The sequence below is a fragment of the Carassius gibelio genome, chromosome B14 (assembly GCF_023724105.1).
Source record: "Carassius gibelio isolate Cgi1373 ecotype wild population from Czech Republic chromosome B14, carGib1.2-hapl.c, whole genome shotgun sequence".
NCBI classification, from domain to species: Eukaryota; Metazoa; Chordata; class Actinopteri; order Cypriniformes; family Cyprinidae; genus Carassius; species Carassius gibelio.
The window spans coordinates 2,835,706-2,849,050 of record NC_068409.1 but is presented as its reverse complement, the minus strand read 5'-3'; the positions used below and the strand labels follow the sequence as shown (position 1 = coordinate 2,849,050).

Sequence of the window (13,345 nt, the reverse complement as noted above, 5' to 3'; positions counted from 1 at the left end):
GTGATGACATTGTTCCCGGACAGCTTGAGGAGATCACTCAGCAGGATCAAAGCCCGCAAAGCTCCGGGTCCTGACAACATCCCTGGGCTTGTACTAAGAAACTGTGCAGTGGAAGTCACTGATGTCTTCACAGACATTTTCTATATCTCACTAAGTCAATGTTGTCCCCCAAATGCTTCAAAGCTACCACCATCATTCCAGTCCTGAAGAAGCCATCTCCACCCTGCTTCAATGACTACCGTCCAGTTGCACTTACTCCTATTCTCATTTAGTGCTTTGAACAGCTAGTCATGCACCATATCAGGTCTGCACCCCCCCCTCCCTGGACCCCTTCCAGTTTGCATACACTGAACACTGGTGCCCCCAAAGGATGTGTGCTGAGCCCTCTTCTCTTCACTCTGTTGACCCACAACTGCACACCGTCACACAACTACAACCTTTTCATTAAGTTTGTGGATGACACAACTGTAGTGGGTCTCATTAGCAACAGAGAAGAGACAAACTACAGGAGCAAGGTGTGCCACCTGGCCAGATGGTGTAGTGACAATAATCTCTCTCTGAATGTGGAGAAGATGAAGGAGATTATTGTTTGTAGGACTGCCAACAAAGCAGCACTGGCCAAGAAAGCACAGCAATGTCGCAAACTGAGTAGAGCCAGATCCCTGGCCCCCATTATTTGCACCTTCTACAGAGGCACCATTGAGAGCATCCTGACTAGCTGCATCACTGTGTGGTATGCACCTGCAGCTCGTCCTGCCGCAAAAAACTATGACTCATAGTGAGAGCAGCTGAGAAGATCATCGGTGTCTCTCTCCCCTCCCTCCATGACATTTATGGAACCCGTCTCACCCACAAAGCCCTCTGCATTGTAGGTGATCCCACACACTCATCACACAGCTTTTTCAGTCTGCTGCCATCAGAAAGGGGACTGTGGAATCTCCAGGCCAGAACCAGCAGACTAAAGGACAGATTCATCCATCGGGCTGTCAGGAAGCTGAACTCCCTCCTGACTTTTCTCAGTATTGTAGCTTTGTAGGAAGGTTTCTTCAAGCGACTGAAGATGTATCACAGTTCTTTTGCATTTAGTGCATTTCTTCATGTAATTCCAGACAGACTGGATTAGGTTGAGATCAGATCTCTGTGTGGAGCACTGGCTGTTGTCAGACTACTTATGCATACAAAAAGCCCATTGGTTTATTACAATTAATGGCAAAAGGAATGTTTGGAATACAAAATGATATTTCCTACTGCCACACTACAGCAAAGGATAAATACTAATGGCCTAAGACCTTTGCACGGTAGTGTATACAGTGTATATATAGAGAGAGATTGAATTTTTGAATTCAAATACACATTTATTAAAGCAATATTAAGCTAATAGCTAGGTTTCACAATATAACAAACTCACAAAACAAAAAATAATAAATACTGCTGATCAATCAATCAATCAATCACCTTTATTTATATAGTGCTTTAAACAAAATACATTGCGTCAAAGCACTGAACAACATTCATTTGGAACACAGTGTGTCAATAATGCAAAATGATAGTTAAAGGCAGTTCATCATTGAATTCAGTTATGTCATCTCTGTTCAGTTTAAATAGTGTCTGTGCATTTATTTGCAATCAAGTCAATGATATCGCTGTAGATGAAGTGACCCCAACTAAGCAAGCCAGAGGCGACAGCGGCAAGGAACCGAAACTCCATCGATGACAGAATGGAGAAAAAAACCTTGGGAGAAACCAGGCTCAGTTGGGGGGTCAGTTCTCCTCTGACCAGACGAAACCAGTAGTTCAATTCCAGGCTGCAGCAAAGTCAGATTGTGCAGAAGAATCATCTGTTTCCTGTGGTCTTGTCCTGGTGGTCCTCTAAGACAAGGTCTTTACAGGGGATCTGTATCTGGGGCTCTAGTTGTCCTGGTCTCCGCTGTCTTTCAGGGCTGTAGAGGTCCTTTCTAGGTGCTGATCCACCATCTGGTCTGGATACGTACTGGATCCGGGTGACTGTAGTGACCCTCTGATCTGGATACAGACTGGATCTGGTAAAAACATTATAAAAAGCCATCATTAAATCTTCATCATCATCTACTGTACAAAATATCTAATTTATCCCCCTAATGTACATAAAAGATTCCACACATTTAATCATTTTATAATAGGCATGCTCTATTCTAAGCAGAGCCACCACCAAGCCAAGGTTTTAAAAGACAGAAGACTCTTTTTATCTTACCATTCTCCCGCAGCAATAGATTACATTTAGAGAGGGGATAACATCTCAGGTTAAACATGTAACCATGGCTCCTCGAGGGAATGAGACCCTGTGACGGAGGACGCTTTGGGAATGCCCTTCAGCGTGACTGGCTCTGAACCACGTATACAATCAGTCAATGGATGGTTGAGACATCACAGTGCGGGTTGATGTAGCGACCAGGAAGCTTAAAAGCATGTGTGGTGAAACCAGCAACAGCTTCTAGGAATGAAGTAAGCACTGGCAGGAATGCTGGATGTATGGCCCTGAGACACAGCATCTTGTTCTCTCAAGGAACCATGGTTACATGCATAACCTGAGACGTTCCTCTTCAGGAACATCAACATCCATTCAGAGGACGCTTTGGGAATGAATATGCTCATGCCGCTGACTTTCAAATTTCTGCCTAGCATAGAAGAGCACATCTAAAGCGAGAAAAGGAGCCAGGAGCCTGACAAGTAGGTGGGGCCATCCCGCCCCAAAGGCAAACTTCAGAAGTAGGAGTCTTGACCCCCAAGAGAGGGGAGATCATAGGACTCAAGGCTTTAGGATGGCATCCTGATCAACTGCTTAGCATAAGCTTCTTCTGGCCGGAGGCCTCAGCTTCAGTGCACCACAGAGGAAACATCTACCAGAGGTTGTCTTCCTACAGACTGGCCACCGAGAGGGACTTGGAAGGCCGCAATGCCCACCACATAGACCTTCAGGCTGGAGTGGGTCAACCCTGCAGAGAGAAGGGTCTGCAGGAACTCCAGAACTGTACTTCCAGGCACACAGTTTCCTCATGGAGGGAGCTCTGGATTGGAGGATGGTCTCAACAACCTCATTTGAGCGACCAAAAGCTACAACCTGTGCCCCCTCAGGGGCCACACCCATTACCCCCATCTCCTGGCTGGGTCATGTCCTGCGACTGTGAGAGGAGGTCCCTCCTGATGGGAATCTCCCCTGGAGAGCAATCTAGGAGGAAAATCAGGTCCAGAACCAGAACTCCCGGGAGCAGAACAATCGGAAGGAAAGTCATACAGAGGAAGCCTCGGCCATATCTGTACCATGACATGCAGCTCCAGTTGAGCTGGATGAGTCAGAGAGAGAAAAAGAGGGGACAGTGCAATGTCATCGGAGTCACCAACAGGTCCACCTAAGCCTGGCCAAAGACTCTCCATATCTGTTTAACAATTCCCTGGGCCTTTACCACTGCCTTGACAGGATGTCTGCTCCCATATTCAGATGCCCAGTAATGTGAACTTCTCTCAGTGAGAAGAGTTTGTCTGGGACCCAATAAGGATCTGGAGCACCAACTTGTACAAGGGACACGAAAGCAGACCCCTCTGGTGGTTCAAATAAGATACACAGCTGTTTTGTCAATGCGTACCAACACATAGTGACCTCATAGGTCTGGGAGAAACTATTTTAGTGCTTGAAGCACAGCCATGTCAGATGGTGACTGCCTCTCACTGTCCAATAGTCTACTAAGGGAATATATCTCTCGAGATTGACCTCTAGTGTAACTCTGGTTACCACTGCTACATTTCTGGGCAATAACTGAGAGAGTGCTGAGAGAGAGTGTACTAGCTGCTTTAGGCCTGTGAGCACCACTCTGACTCTAGACTCTTGCGTCATCAGCGCGTGAGCCGCTCAGTCACACAAACAACATCAATCTCCTCAGAGAAAGATGGCCACAGCAGTGAGCTCTCTCTAAGAGGAGAAAGAAATAGCAGTGTGGGCTTCCAAGACTCGTGAACAAGTTCTTGGAAACATGGGTGGAGATAGAAAGAGCCATCCCCAACCCGTCCGCCATATCATGTGCGATCTCCGCAATCTCAGTCTCCGCCACGCCTCACAGGCACGGACACAGTCCTTGGAGCATGTCCGGAGAGAGCGGAGTGCTTAACAGCGGGAAAAGCACAGTCAGCCCCCGAGAGCCGACTATGCGAGCTCCATTCCCCATTATTGCAGCTCGAGACTGAGATCTTGTGTGAGACAACACACAAACTGCGTGTATCCCTACCCCAATATCCTTTGGAAACAACACTATATTAAACATATGATTGCAACTATATATGGTTTTTCAAGTCATTTCCAGCAGGTGATATATAAAGTATGAACAATGCAGTACAAATTGACAAGCATTTATTACAGATAAAAAATATTACTGCCATATTATGAGATAAAAAAATAGTTTGTAGTATATAAACAAATCATTATTATTTGTTATTGCCCAGCAGTTCTAGATTCCTAAGCCAATTAAAAGCAAGAAATTTGGAGAAAAAAATTAAAGTTGCCTATAGTATCCACTACCAGTCAACAGTTTTTGAACAGCAAGCTTATTAATATTTTTTAAAGAAGTCTCTTCTGTTCACCAAGCCTGCATTTATTTGATGCAAAGTACAGCAAAACAGAAACATTTTGAAATATTTTACTAGCCTATTTAAATTAACTGTTTTCTATTTGGATATATTTAGGGCCCGAGCACCGATGGTGTGAGGACCCTATTATATCTGCTCCGTTTATAATTAGGGCTCAAGCCTGGAGGGTTTAGGATTATTTTCCAAGCAATGACCGATCTTCCCCAAACATCACTTGTGTGATAGGTGTTCTGTCCTGAACAAACACCCATGACCAAATTCAGTTATAGTCATAGCGCCACCTGCTGGTAACAGGAAGTGACAAGGTTAACACTGTTATGGACTCCTAGGAACATAATAATAAGCATCAAGAAGTGTTAAAAAGGCTGGCAACATACTAGATACATACTAATACATGCTAGCAACACTTAGCTAAGTGCTAAAGCATGCTAATAATGTAATGAAAAAGGAAGTTGCTGTAACTCAGGCAAGCAATGTCCAATCTTTCCCAAACTTCACACGTGTGATAGGTGTTCTGTCCTGAACAAACACCCATGACCAAATTCAGTTATAGTCATAGCGTCACCTGCTGGTAACAGGAAGCGATAAGGTTAACACTGTTACAGACTCCTAGGAACATATTAAAAAGTGTAAACAAGTGTTAAATAGGCTGGCAACATATTATATACATACTAATACATGCTAGCAACACTTAGCTAAGTGCTAAAACATGCTAATAATGTAATGAAAAAGGAAGTTGTTGTAACTCAGGCAAGCAATATCCAATCTTCCCCAAACTTCACACGTGTGATAAGTGTTCTGTCCTGAACAAACACCCATGAACAAATTTAGTTATAGTCATAGCGCCACCTCCTGGTAACAGGTAGTGACAATTAGAGTTGGGGTACTTGAACTTGTGTCCAATTTTGAACGAACTCGGACTTGTCACGCACTCGGGTGAATTTGTACTCGGACTTGACATGGACTTGAACATTTTGGACTCGGAAAATATTCCGAGTACAGTTGAGTCCGCGTCATGTGTAACAATAAAACCAGCATAAAATTGAGATGATTGAGAAATTGAGAAATTAATGAATGCCTCCCCTTCTGTCATTTTACTGCACCACATCGGCAGGCAGCAGTAGCATATCATCTTATGCTTGCAGACGAAACACACACATCACTCACTGGATATCAATGTGGATTAGTGATGGGAAATTCGATTTTTTTTCCGCGAACAAGGTTCTTTCGGACGGTTTGATTCAATAAACCGGTTGAAAAAAAACGGTTCACCGGTTCTTTTACGTCATTGGGGATGACGTAACGGCGTCAAGTCTACCAAACATTCAAATATATAAAGTCACTAATCATAACTTCAGTCAGTTAAAAACCTCATAATCATGAAAAGTTTACAATTAAGTTTTGTAACATCACACCCAAATACAGTAACCGCAATGTGCACACAGGGATTAGCACAGAATCAGTTCAGAATCAATCACCAAAAGAATCAGTTCGGTTCAGACGCGCTATGAGTCAGTCGGCTTTACGCTGAATCACACATGCGCAGTATCATCAGCTCCTCGGTTCTCGAATCAGACGCGTTCAAAAGAAACATAGAAGAAACTGTTTTCAGTTCAGTTTACTGATGATCCAAAAGCCGATGCAACCGGTTCTTGACTCGAGAACGAGAACCGCTCTAACCAGCACGTGCTGCAGTTCAGTATCATCAGCTGCTTTACTCGTGTTCGCGTTCTGTTTACTACAAACTCAATTTGTGAATGTGTCATCATTAACTATAAATACAGTACTGATATTTCATAAATCATCCCTTATTCCTATTAAACATAGAGTCTTTAGAGATTTAATTATTGTCCAACTTCCCTGTAAACCCCTTTGGCCCATACATAATCTACAATATACAGATTAGAAACATGCATTAAAAAATAAATAAATAAAAATTATATAATATATTATATAATATATTATATATATATTATATATATATATATATAATTTAGTTATTTTAGCACACTTTCCGATGTTTAACAAAATACTTGAAAAATTACACGCATGCACAGTATCATCAGTTCATCGGTTCTTAAATCGGACGTGTCCGAAAGAAACGGTTTTCGGTTCAGTGTACTGGTGATCCGAAAACCGATGCAACCGAGTACCAAAGACAGCAGCAGCAACCAACAGATGCTGCACAGCTCAGCATTGCAGGATTTGCAAGACCAGAATTGACCAAACAAGCAGTGCAACTGTATGATGCAAGGTCTCCAAGAAAACAAGAAATTCATAATGCCATCATTAAGGATCTCCTCATTGGCTGCACTTTACCTCTGTCAAATGTGGGGGAGAGGGAGTGAATAATTGAAATGTCAGCTTTAACTGGAGGACAATACAGTGTGATACAATAATAAAACAGGTTCATTTGTATTTTCATGCACTTGTAATACAATAAAACTTTGAAACCTTTTTTGATAGGAAACTAGTTCTGTTGACATAAAATAAAAATGTTCAATGGCAATGACTAGATGTAACAGTGGTATTTTTTATTACATTTTTATATTGCCATTGGTTTAATGGGTTGAAAGGTTAAAATATTAATAGAATGTAAAAATTCACAATACCAATTTATAATCTTTTTTAATTTAATTGTACTCGACAAAGGTGGACTCGGACCCAACTCTAGTGACAATGTTAACACTGTTATGGACTCCTAGGGACAAATTAAAATGTGTCAAAAAGAGTTAAATAGGCTGGCAAAATTCTAGAAACATAATAAAACATGCTATCAAAATTTATCTAAGTGTCAAAGCATGCAACTAATGCATTTCAAATTTGCATTTTCCCAAAATATGGGTCAAAATAAGATTTGCCACCAAAAATCATTCCATTAGCTTAACAAAGAGAAACTTGTGGCCAAAAAAAGACTCAACGTTACCCCCTAGTGGACAAAAACGTCCCCAACAATGCATAAGGGTTAATAAAATTAACTTTTGCCTCTTTTATATTTTTTCTGTCCTAAATTTCTGAGTGCTTTAAATTTTAGATAGTTCTCTTGATTCCTAGTTTTTCTATAAATCAAGAGAGTCCTATTGCTGCTTTTAGATATTTCCAATATTTTCAATTCAAATTCAGAATTTCAATTTAGTTTTGAGTATTTTTTTAAAAAGTTATATTTATGGGCTTTTTATGCCTTTATCATGAGAGGACAGTGGAGAGCTGACATGAAAGCACTGGGAGGAGAGAAAGGAGCAGGATCAGCAAAGGACCTCAAGGCGGGATTCAAATTAGGATCGCCGTGAGCACAGTTGTGCTATATGTCGACACAGTGACTACAAGGCTATGGATGCCAAAAACAAATAAAACTTAAAATTAAAAAAAAAATAATAATAATAACATTTATCCAAGCATCATCAGCTATTGAGAATTTTTTTTATACCACTCCAATTAAATTAAAGATAGAAGTTAAATGTCTTTAAATGTGTCAATATTATATTTTTAACAACCTAGTTCATGCTGTTTTATGATGACTAAATCTTAATTAACTATTGCACAGAAAATAATATTATGATCACTGATACCATATTCAATTACTCCTTTCTAGGAAAAATACATCATACACCAAAATAAGATCAGTGGTACACCCCCTCCCCCCCCAAAAAAAAACAAAAAACAAACAAAAACAACGTTACCCCCTAGTGGACAAAAACGTCCCCAACAATGCATAAGGGTTAATAAAATTAACTTTTGCCTCTTTTATATTTTTTCTGTCCTAAATTTCTGAGTGCTTTAAATTTTAGATAGTTCTCTTGATTCCTAGTTTTTCTATAAATCAAGAGAGTCCTATTGCTGCTTTTAGATATTTCCAATATTTTCAATTCAAATTCAGAATTTCAATTTAGTTTTGAGTATTTTTTTAAAAAGTTATATTTATGGGCTTTTTATGCCTTTATCGTGAGAGGACAGTGGAGAGCTGACATGAAAGCACTGGGAGGAGAGAAAGGAGCAGGATCAGCAAAGGACCTCAAGGCGGGATTCAAATTAGGATCGCCGTGAGCACAGTTGTGCTATATGTCGACACAGTGACTACAAGGATATGGATGCCAAAAACAAATAAAACTTAAAATTAAAAAAATAATAATAATAATAACATTTATCCAAGCATCATCAGCTATTGAGAATTTTTTTTTATACCACTCCAATTAAATTAAAGATAGAAGTTAAATGTCTTTAAATGTGTCAATATTATATTTTTAACAACCTAGTTCATGCTGTTTTATGATGACTAAATCTTAATTAACTATTGCACAGAAAATAATATTATGATCACTGATACCATATTCAATTACTCCTTTCTAGGAAAAATACATCATACACCAAAATAAGATCAGTGGTACACCCCCTCCCCCCCCAAAAAAAACAAAAAACAAACAAAAACAAAAACAAAAAAAAAAAAAAAAAAAAAACACACACACACACACAACTCTGCCGGATTTGTTTATATTTTGGATTAAATCAAAGAATGTACATAATGCCTGCAGAGCGTTAAAATTATCCACTGTTCTATTAGACATGTTTGTATCAATACATTATTTTGCCAAATTATTGTCATTGTATTCTTTCTATCATCTTGGATTAATGACCTAGTAGAAAGGCGATTCACTGCAAATCCATAAATTTTCCCCCCACCTTCCGGTCATGGTAAAGTTCTGTGCTCTGTCTCTATAGATAACTAACAGATGAAAAATAAATCAAAACTACACGTATAGGGATATATAGACCAGGATCCCATCTTTCTGAAAAGTCACACCCTGATTATAACAGTTTTTCTTACTACTGTGTAATGTTACTACTGTGTAATGAGCAGAACTTGACTATAAAACTATAAGACTATAAGACGCATGACTATAAAAACCAATCAGAAATTGACACATACACAGGGCAGAAATACACGAGGGTAAGGGAAGCATGACACATTAATCAATTTACAAAATAAAAGGCATGAAAACAAGAAAAAAACAAAAAACAAAACAGACCTTACATACGGAGAAATTAATATGAGGTGCTCAAACTGTGCAAGAATCTTCTGTGTTTTTTAATTTTTTTTTTTTTTTTTTTTTTTTTGCAAGAAACATACTATGGTAAATTGATGTAACATAATACATAATCACATAATTTGTAACAATAGCCTCAGTTATCTGACAAAAAATTGTATTCATAGAAGCATTGCCATGACTTTTTTTTTTTTTTTTTGTCAATACAGGAGAGAAAGATTCTGGAAGAGACCCTGACCCCTCTGGCCCCTCACTCAACGATTGCACGATCAGCCCTTCCCAAAACCCACAGCACTTTACAATCCCACCCTAAGCCAGAAAACAAACAGAGGCTACAGGAGAAGCAGATGGTAAGAATTTAACGAAGAACATTAGATGAAGTGCTTGATGATGAGGTAAATGATACTGATCACATTTCTCACTCCATCAGAGCTCTGGGACTTTTAGGCAAAGAGAAGTCGGCAACAGTGAAGCAGCCCAAAGACAGACAGAGAGTTTACAGATGTCAGTAAGATCTAGGACAACTCTAGAAGTAAAAAATAAAGGAATAGTTCACCTAATAATTTCAATTGTAATTTCAGAACTTTATTTTTCCTTCTTATGAGACACAATTTTTGAATAAAATTCTCTTGTTCCTACAACAATAGCTCACAGAGACCATGTCTGTCTACTAGGGGTGTAACGGTACGTGTATTCGTACCGGACCGTTTCGCACATGATTCGAATGACCGAATGCAATATTTTGTTTGCGGTATATTTGCGGTACATTTTCGTGTTTCCAATCAAACATATTAAGTGGCGGAAGTCTCCGCGTTCAGCACAAATCCCTCCCCTGCAGCTGATTCTAAGGCCGGTGACACACTGGCTGCGTGGCGTGAGCGTAGCGTTTATCAGTATATCAGTATTATCAGTAAAAGCCTACTGATAAAGGACACCGTCAACAGTATTGACAGCAAAATAGACTATGTTTGACAGGTGCAATATGCCAGTGTGTCACCGGCCTAATGTTTTCAGAACATTACTACAACTAGGAAAAAAAAACGATTTTAATTCAAACGCAGCTCCCGTCAGCATTTAAACAGACATTTGCTCTTAATTCCGATCGGTCCAACGCAATAACAAAATCTGAGCAGGTCTAAAAACTGAAACTGTTCATGCTGCACTTTACACTTTGGAAAAGATATTTATATATTTTTTTAATTATGAGCAGGTCTACAAGCTGGGATTGGTAATGCTGCACTGTAATCATAGTTATTTATTTATATTTTCATTATATTTTATTATATGATATTGGTTTGAGACTGAGAGTATTTTATTTAGTGGAGAACTTTGCAGCAGTATTTTATTTATTATTCTTTTTTTATTTTATATATATTTTATTAAAAAGTATATAAAAAAAAACAAATTGTTAAAAAAAAGTTTATAGTAATAAACAACCTGCAGTTTAATGTTTGCATTTCTTTCCCTTACTGTACCGAAAATAAACTGAACCGTGACTTTAAAACCGAGGTATGTACCAAACCGTGATTTTTGCGTACTGTACCCCTACTGTCTACTGTGTTATGGTCTTTTTGACAGACATCATAACTATAACTTTCAAGTTAACTATTCATTTCTTTTTAAAACTTCATTATAATTTAACATATTGTTTGCAGTATGTTTTCACTTATCTCTCCTATACCAGTTCTCCCCTTCAAGGTTGTGGTTCATTGGGACAGAGAGGACAAGGAGACCAGAGCCAAGAAAAGCGGCCCACATTACCATCTAGTCAGGGTGAGTCTAGTGGGTGTAACGGAGTGACAGAGACGTGAATCACGCGGAACCATTTGCAAGCTTTTTTTCCTCGACATGGTCTAAACACAGACAGGGTCGAAACAGGAGCAAACAGGTATGGTATGGTATGGGCAAGACACAAGAATAATCCAAGGGCAAGCAAAGGTCTCCGATCAGCAAACAATATCCAGAGGGTTTAGCAAGAGGGGTAATCCAGAGGAAAGGGTCAAAACACAAGTAACAGGGCAAAGCAAGAAAAATATTAAACTATGAAAAGTATCAACTGAAACAAGACTATGAAAACTGGAAACAGAGACAAGACTATGAAACAAGGTACTTAAACAAGACTAAGAAAACAAACAAAGAATGGCTTGGGAACGCAGCTATCGCTAGGGGAGGGATATGTGCAGAGCAATACTCGGCAGTGTGTGAAAGGAAGTCCAATGCTTATAAAGCATGTTTGATGATTGTGCTGTGTGTGTGTAATTGGTGGCAGCTGTGTGTGATTATTTTCAGGTGAATAGGATTGGTGCAATGGAGCATGGGATATATAGTCCAGGGTGTACTGCGTAGTCTGAGAGTGATTTAATGGAAGTTCAGTGACTGGATCATGACAGTGGGATTTTACAGTAGCATGTTGTTTGACTAACGATAAGTAAAATAATACATATATAGCAAACAAAAATACAATGTCCATTTTATCAGATTGTTTATTGTTAATTTAAATCAATGTGAATAAAAAAAATAATTCTCACAATTTGTTTATCATGGATTATTTTCTTAACTGAGCTCGTTCCAGTCCATTCTGGGATTACATTCTCAGTCAATTTAGACCAAATAAGGTATGTTATAGTGCTGTTATATGATTGATCGCAATTATTCAAATTCAAAATAAGTTTTTGTTTACAAAATATATGTATGTGTACTGTGTATATTTATTTATGTTTTTTTTTTTTTTATATGCACACATACACTAACCTAAAGGATTATTAGGAACACCTGTTCAATTTCTCTTTAATGAAATTATCGAATCAACCACATGGCAGTTGCTTCAATGCATTTAGGGGTATGGTCCTGGTCAAGACAATCTCCTGAACTCCAAACTGAATGTCAGAATGGGAAAGAAATGTGATTTAAGCAATTTTGAGCGTGGCATGGTTGTTGGTGCCAGACCGGCCGGTCTGAGTATTTCACAATCTGCTCAGTTACTGGGATTTTCACACACAACCATTTCTAGGGTTTAAAAAGAATGTCAAGTCAAGTCACTTTTATTTATATAGCACTTTAAACAAAATACATCGCGTCAAAGCAACTGAACAACATTCATTAGGAAACCAGTGTGTCAATAATGCAAAATGATAGTTAAAGCCAGTTCATCGTTGAATTCAGTGATGTCATCTCTGTTCAGTTAAATAGTGTCTGTGCATTTATTTGCAAACAAGTCAACGATATCGCTGTAGATGAAGTGACCCCAACAAAGCAAGCCAGAGGCGACAGCGCCAAGGAACCGAAACTCCATCGGTGACAAAATGGAGAAAAAAACCTTGGGAGAAACCAGGCTCAGTTGGAGGGGCCAGTTCTCCTCTGACCAGACGAAACCAGTAGATCAATTCTGATCAAGGCTGCAGCAAAGTCAGATTGTGCAGAAGAATCATCTGTTTCCTGTGGTCTTATCCTGGTGCTCCTCTGAGACAAGGTCTTTACAGGGGATCTGTATCTGGGGCTCTAGTTGTCCTGGTGTCCGCTGTCTTTCAGGGCAGTAGAGGTCCTTTCTAGGTGCTGATCCACCATCTAGTCTGGATGCGTACTGGATGTGATTGCAGTGACCCTCTGATCTGGATACAGATCTGGTGGCTACGGTGTCCTCGGAATAAGAGAGAAACAGACAAATATTAGCGTAGATGCCATTCTTCTAA

General features: G+C 39.3%; 1 protein-coding gene across 1 annotated transcript in view; it reads left to right on the top strand.

Moving 5' to 3' along the window:
* limch1b (LIM and calponin homology domains 1b) overlaps nt 1-13,345 on the top strand; it is a 224,617-nt gene that overhangs the window by 187,507 nt on the left and 23,765 nt on the right. Inside the window, exons 14-16 of the mRNA XM_052573775.1 lie at nt 9,866-10,006; nt 10,087-10,160; nt 11,341-11,429. Coding sequence (XP_052429735.1) covers nt 9,866-10,006; nt 10,087-10,160; nt 11,341-11,429 — 304 coding nt within the window. The remainder of the gene's footprint in view (nt 1-9,865; nt 10,007-10,086; nt 10,161-11,340; nt 11,430-13,345) is intronic.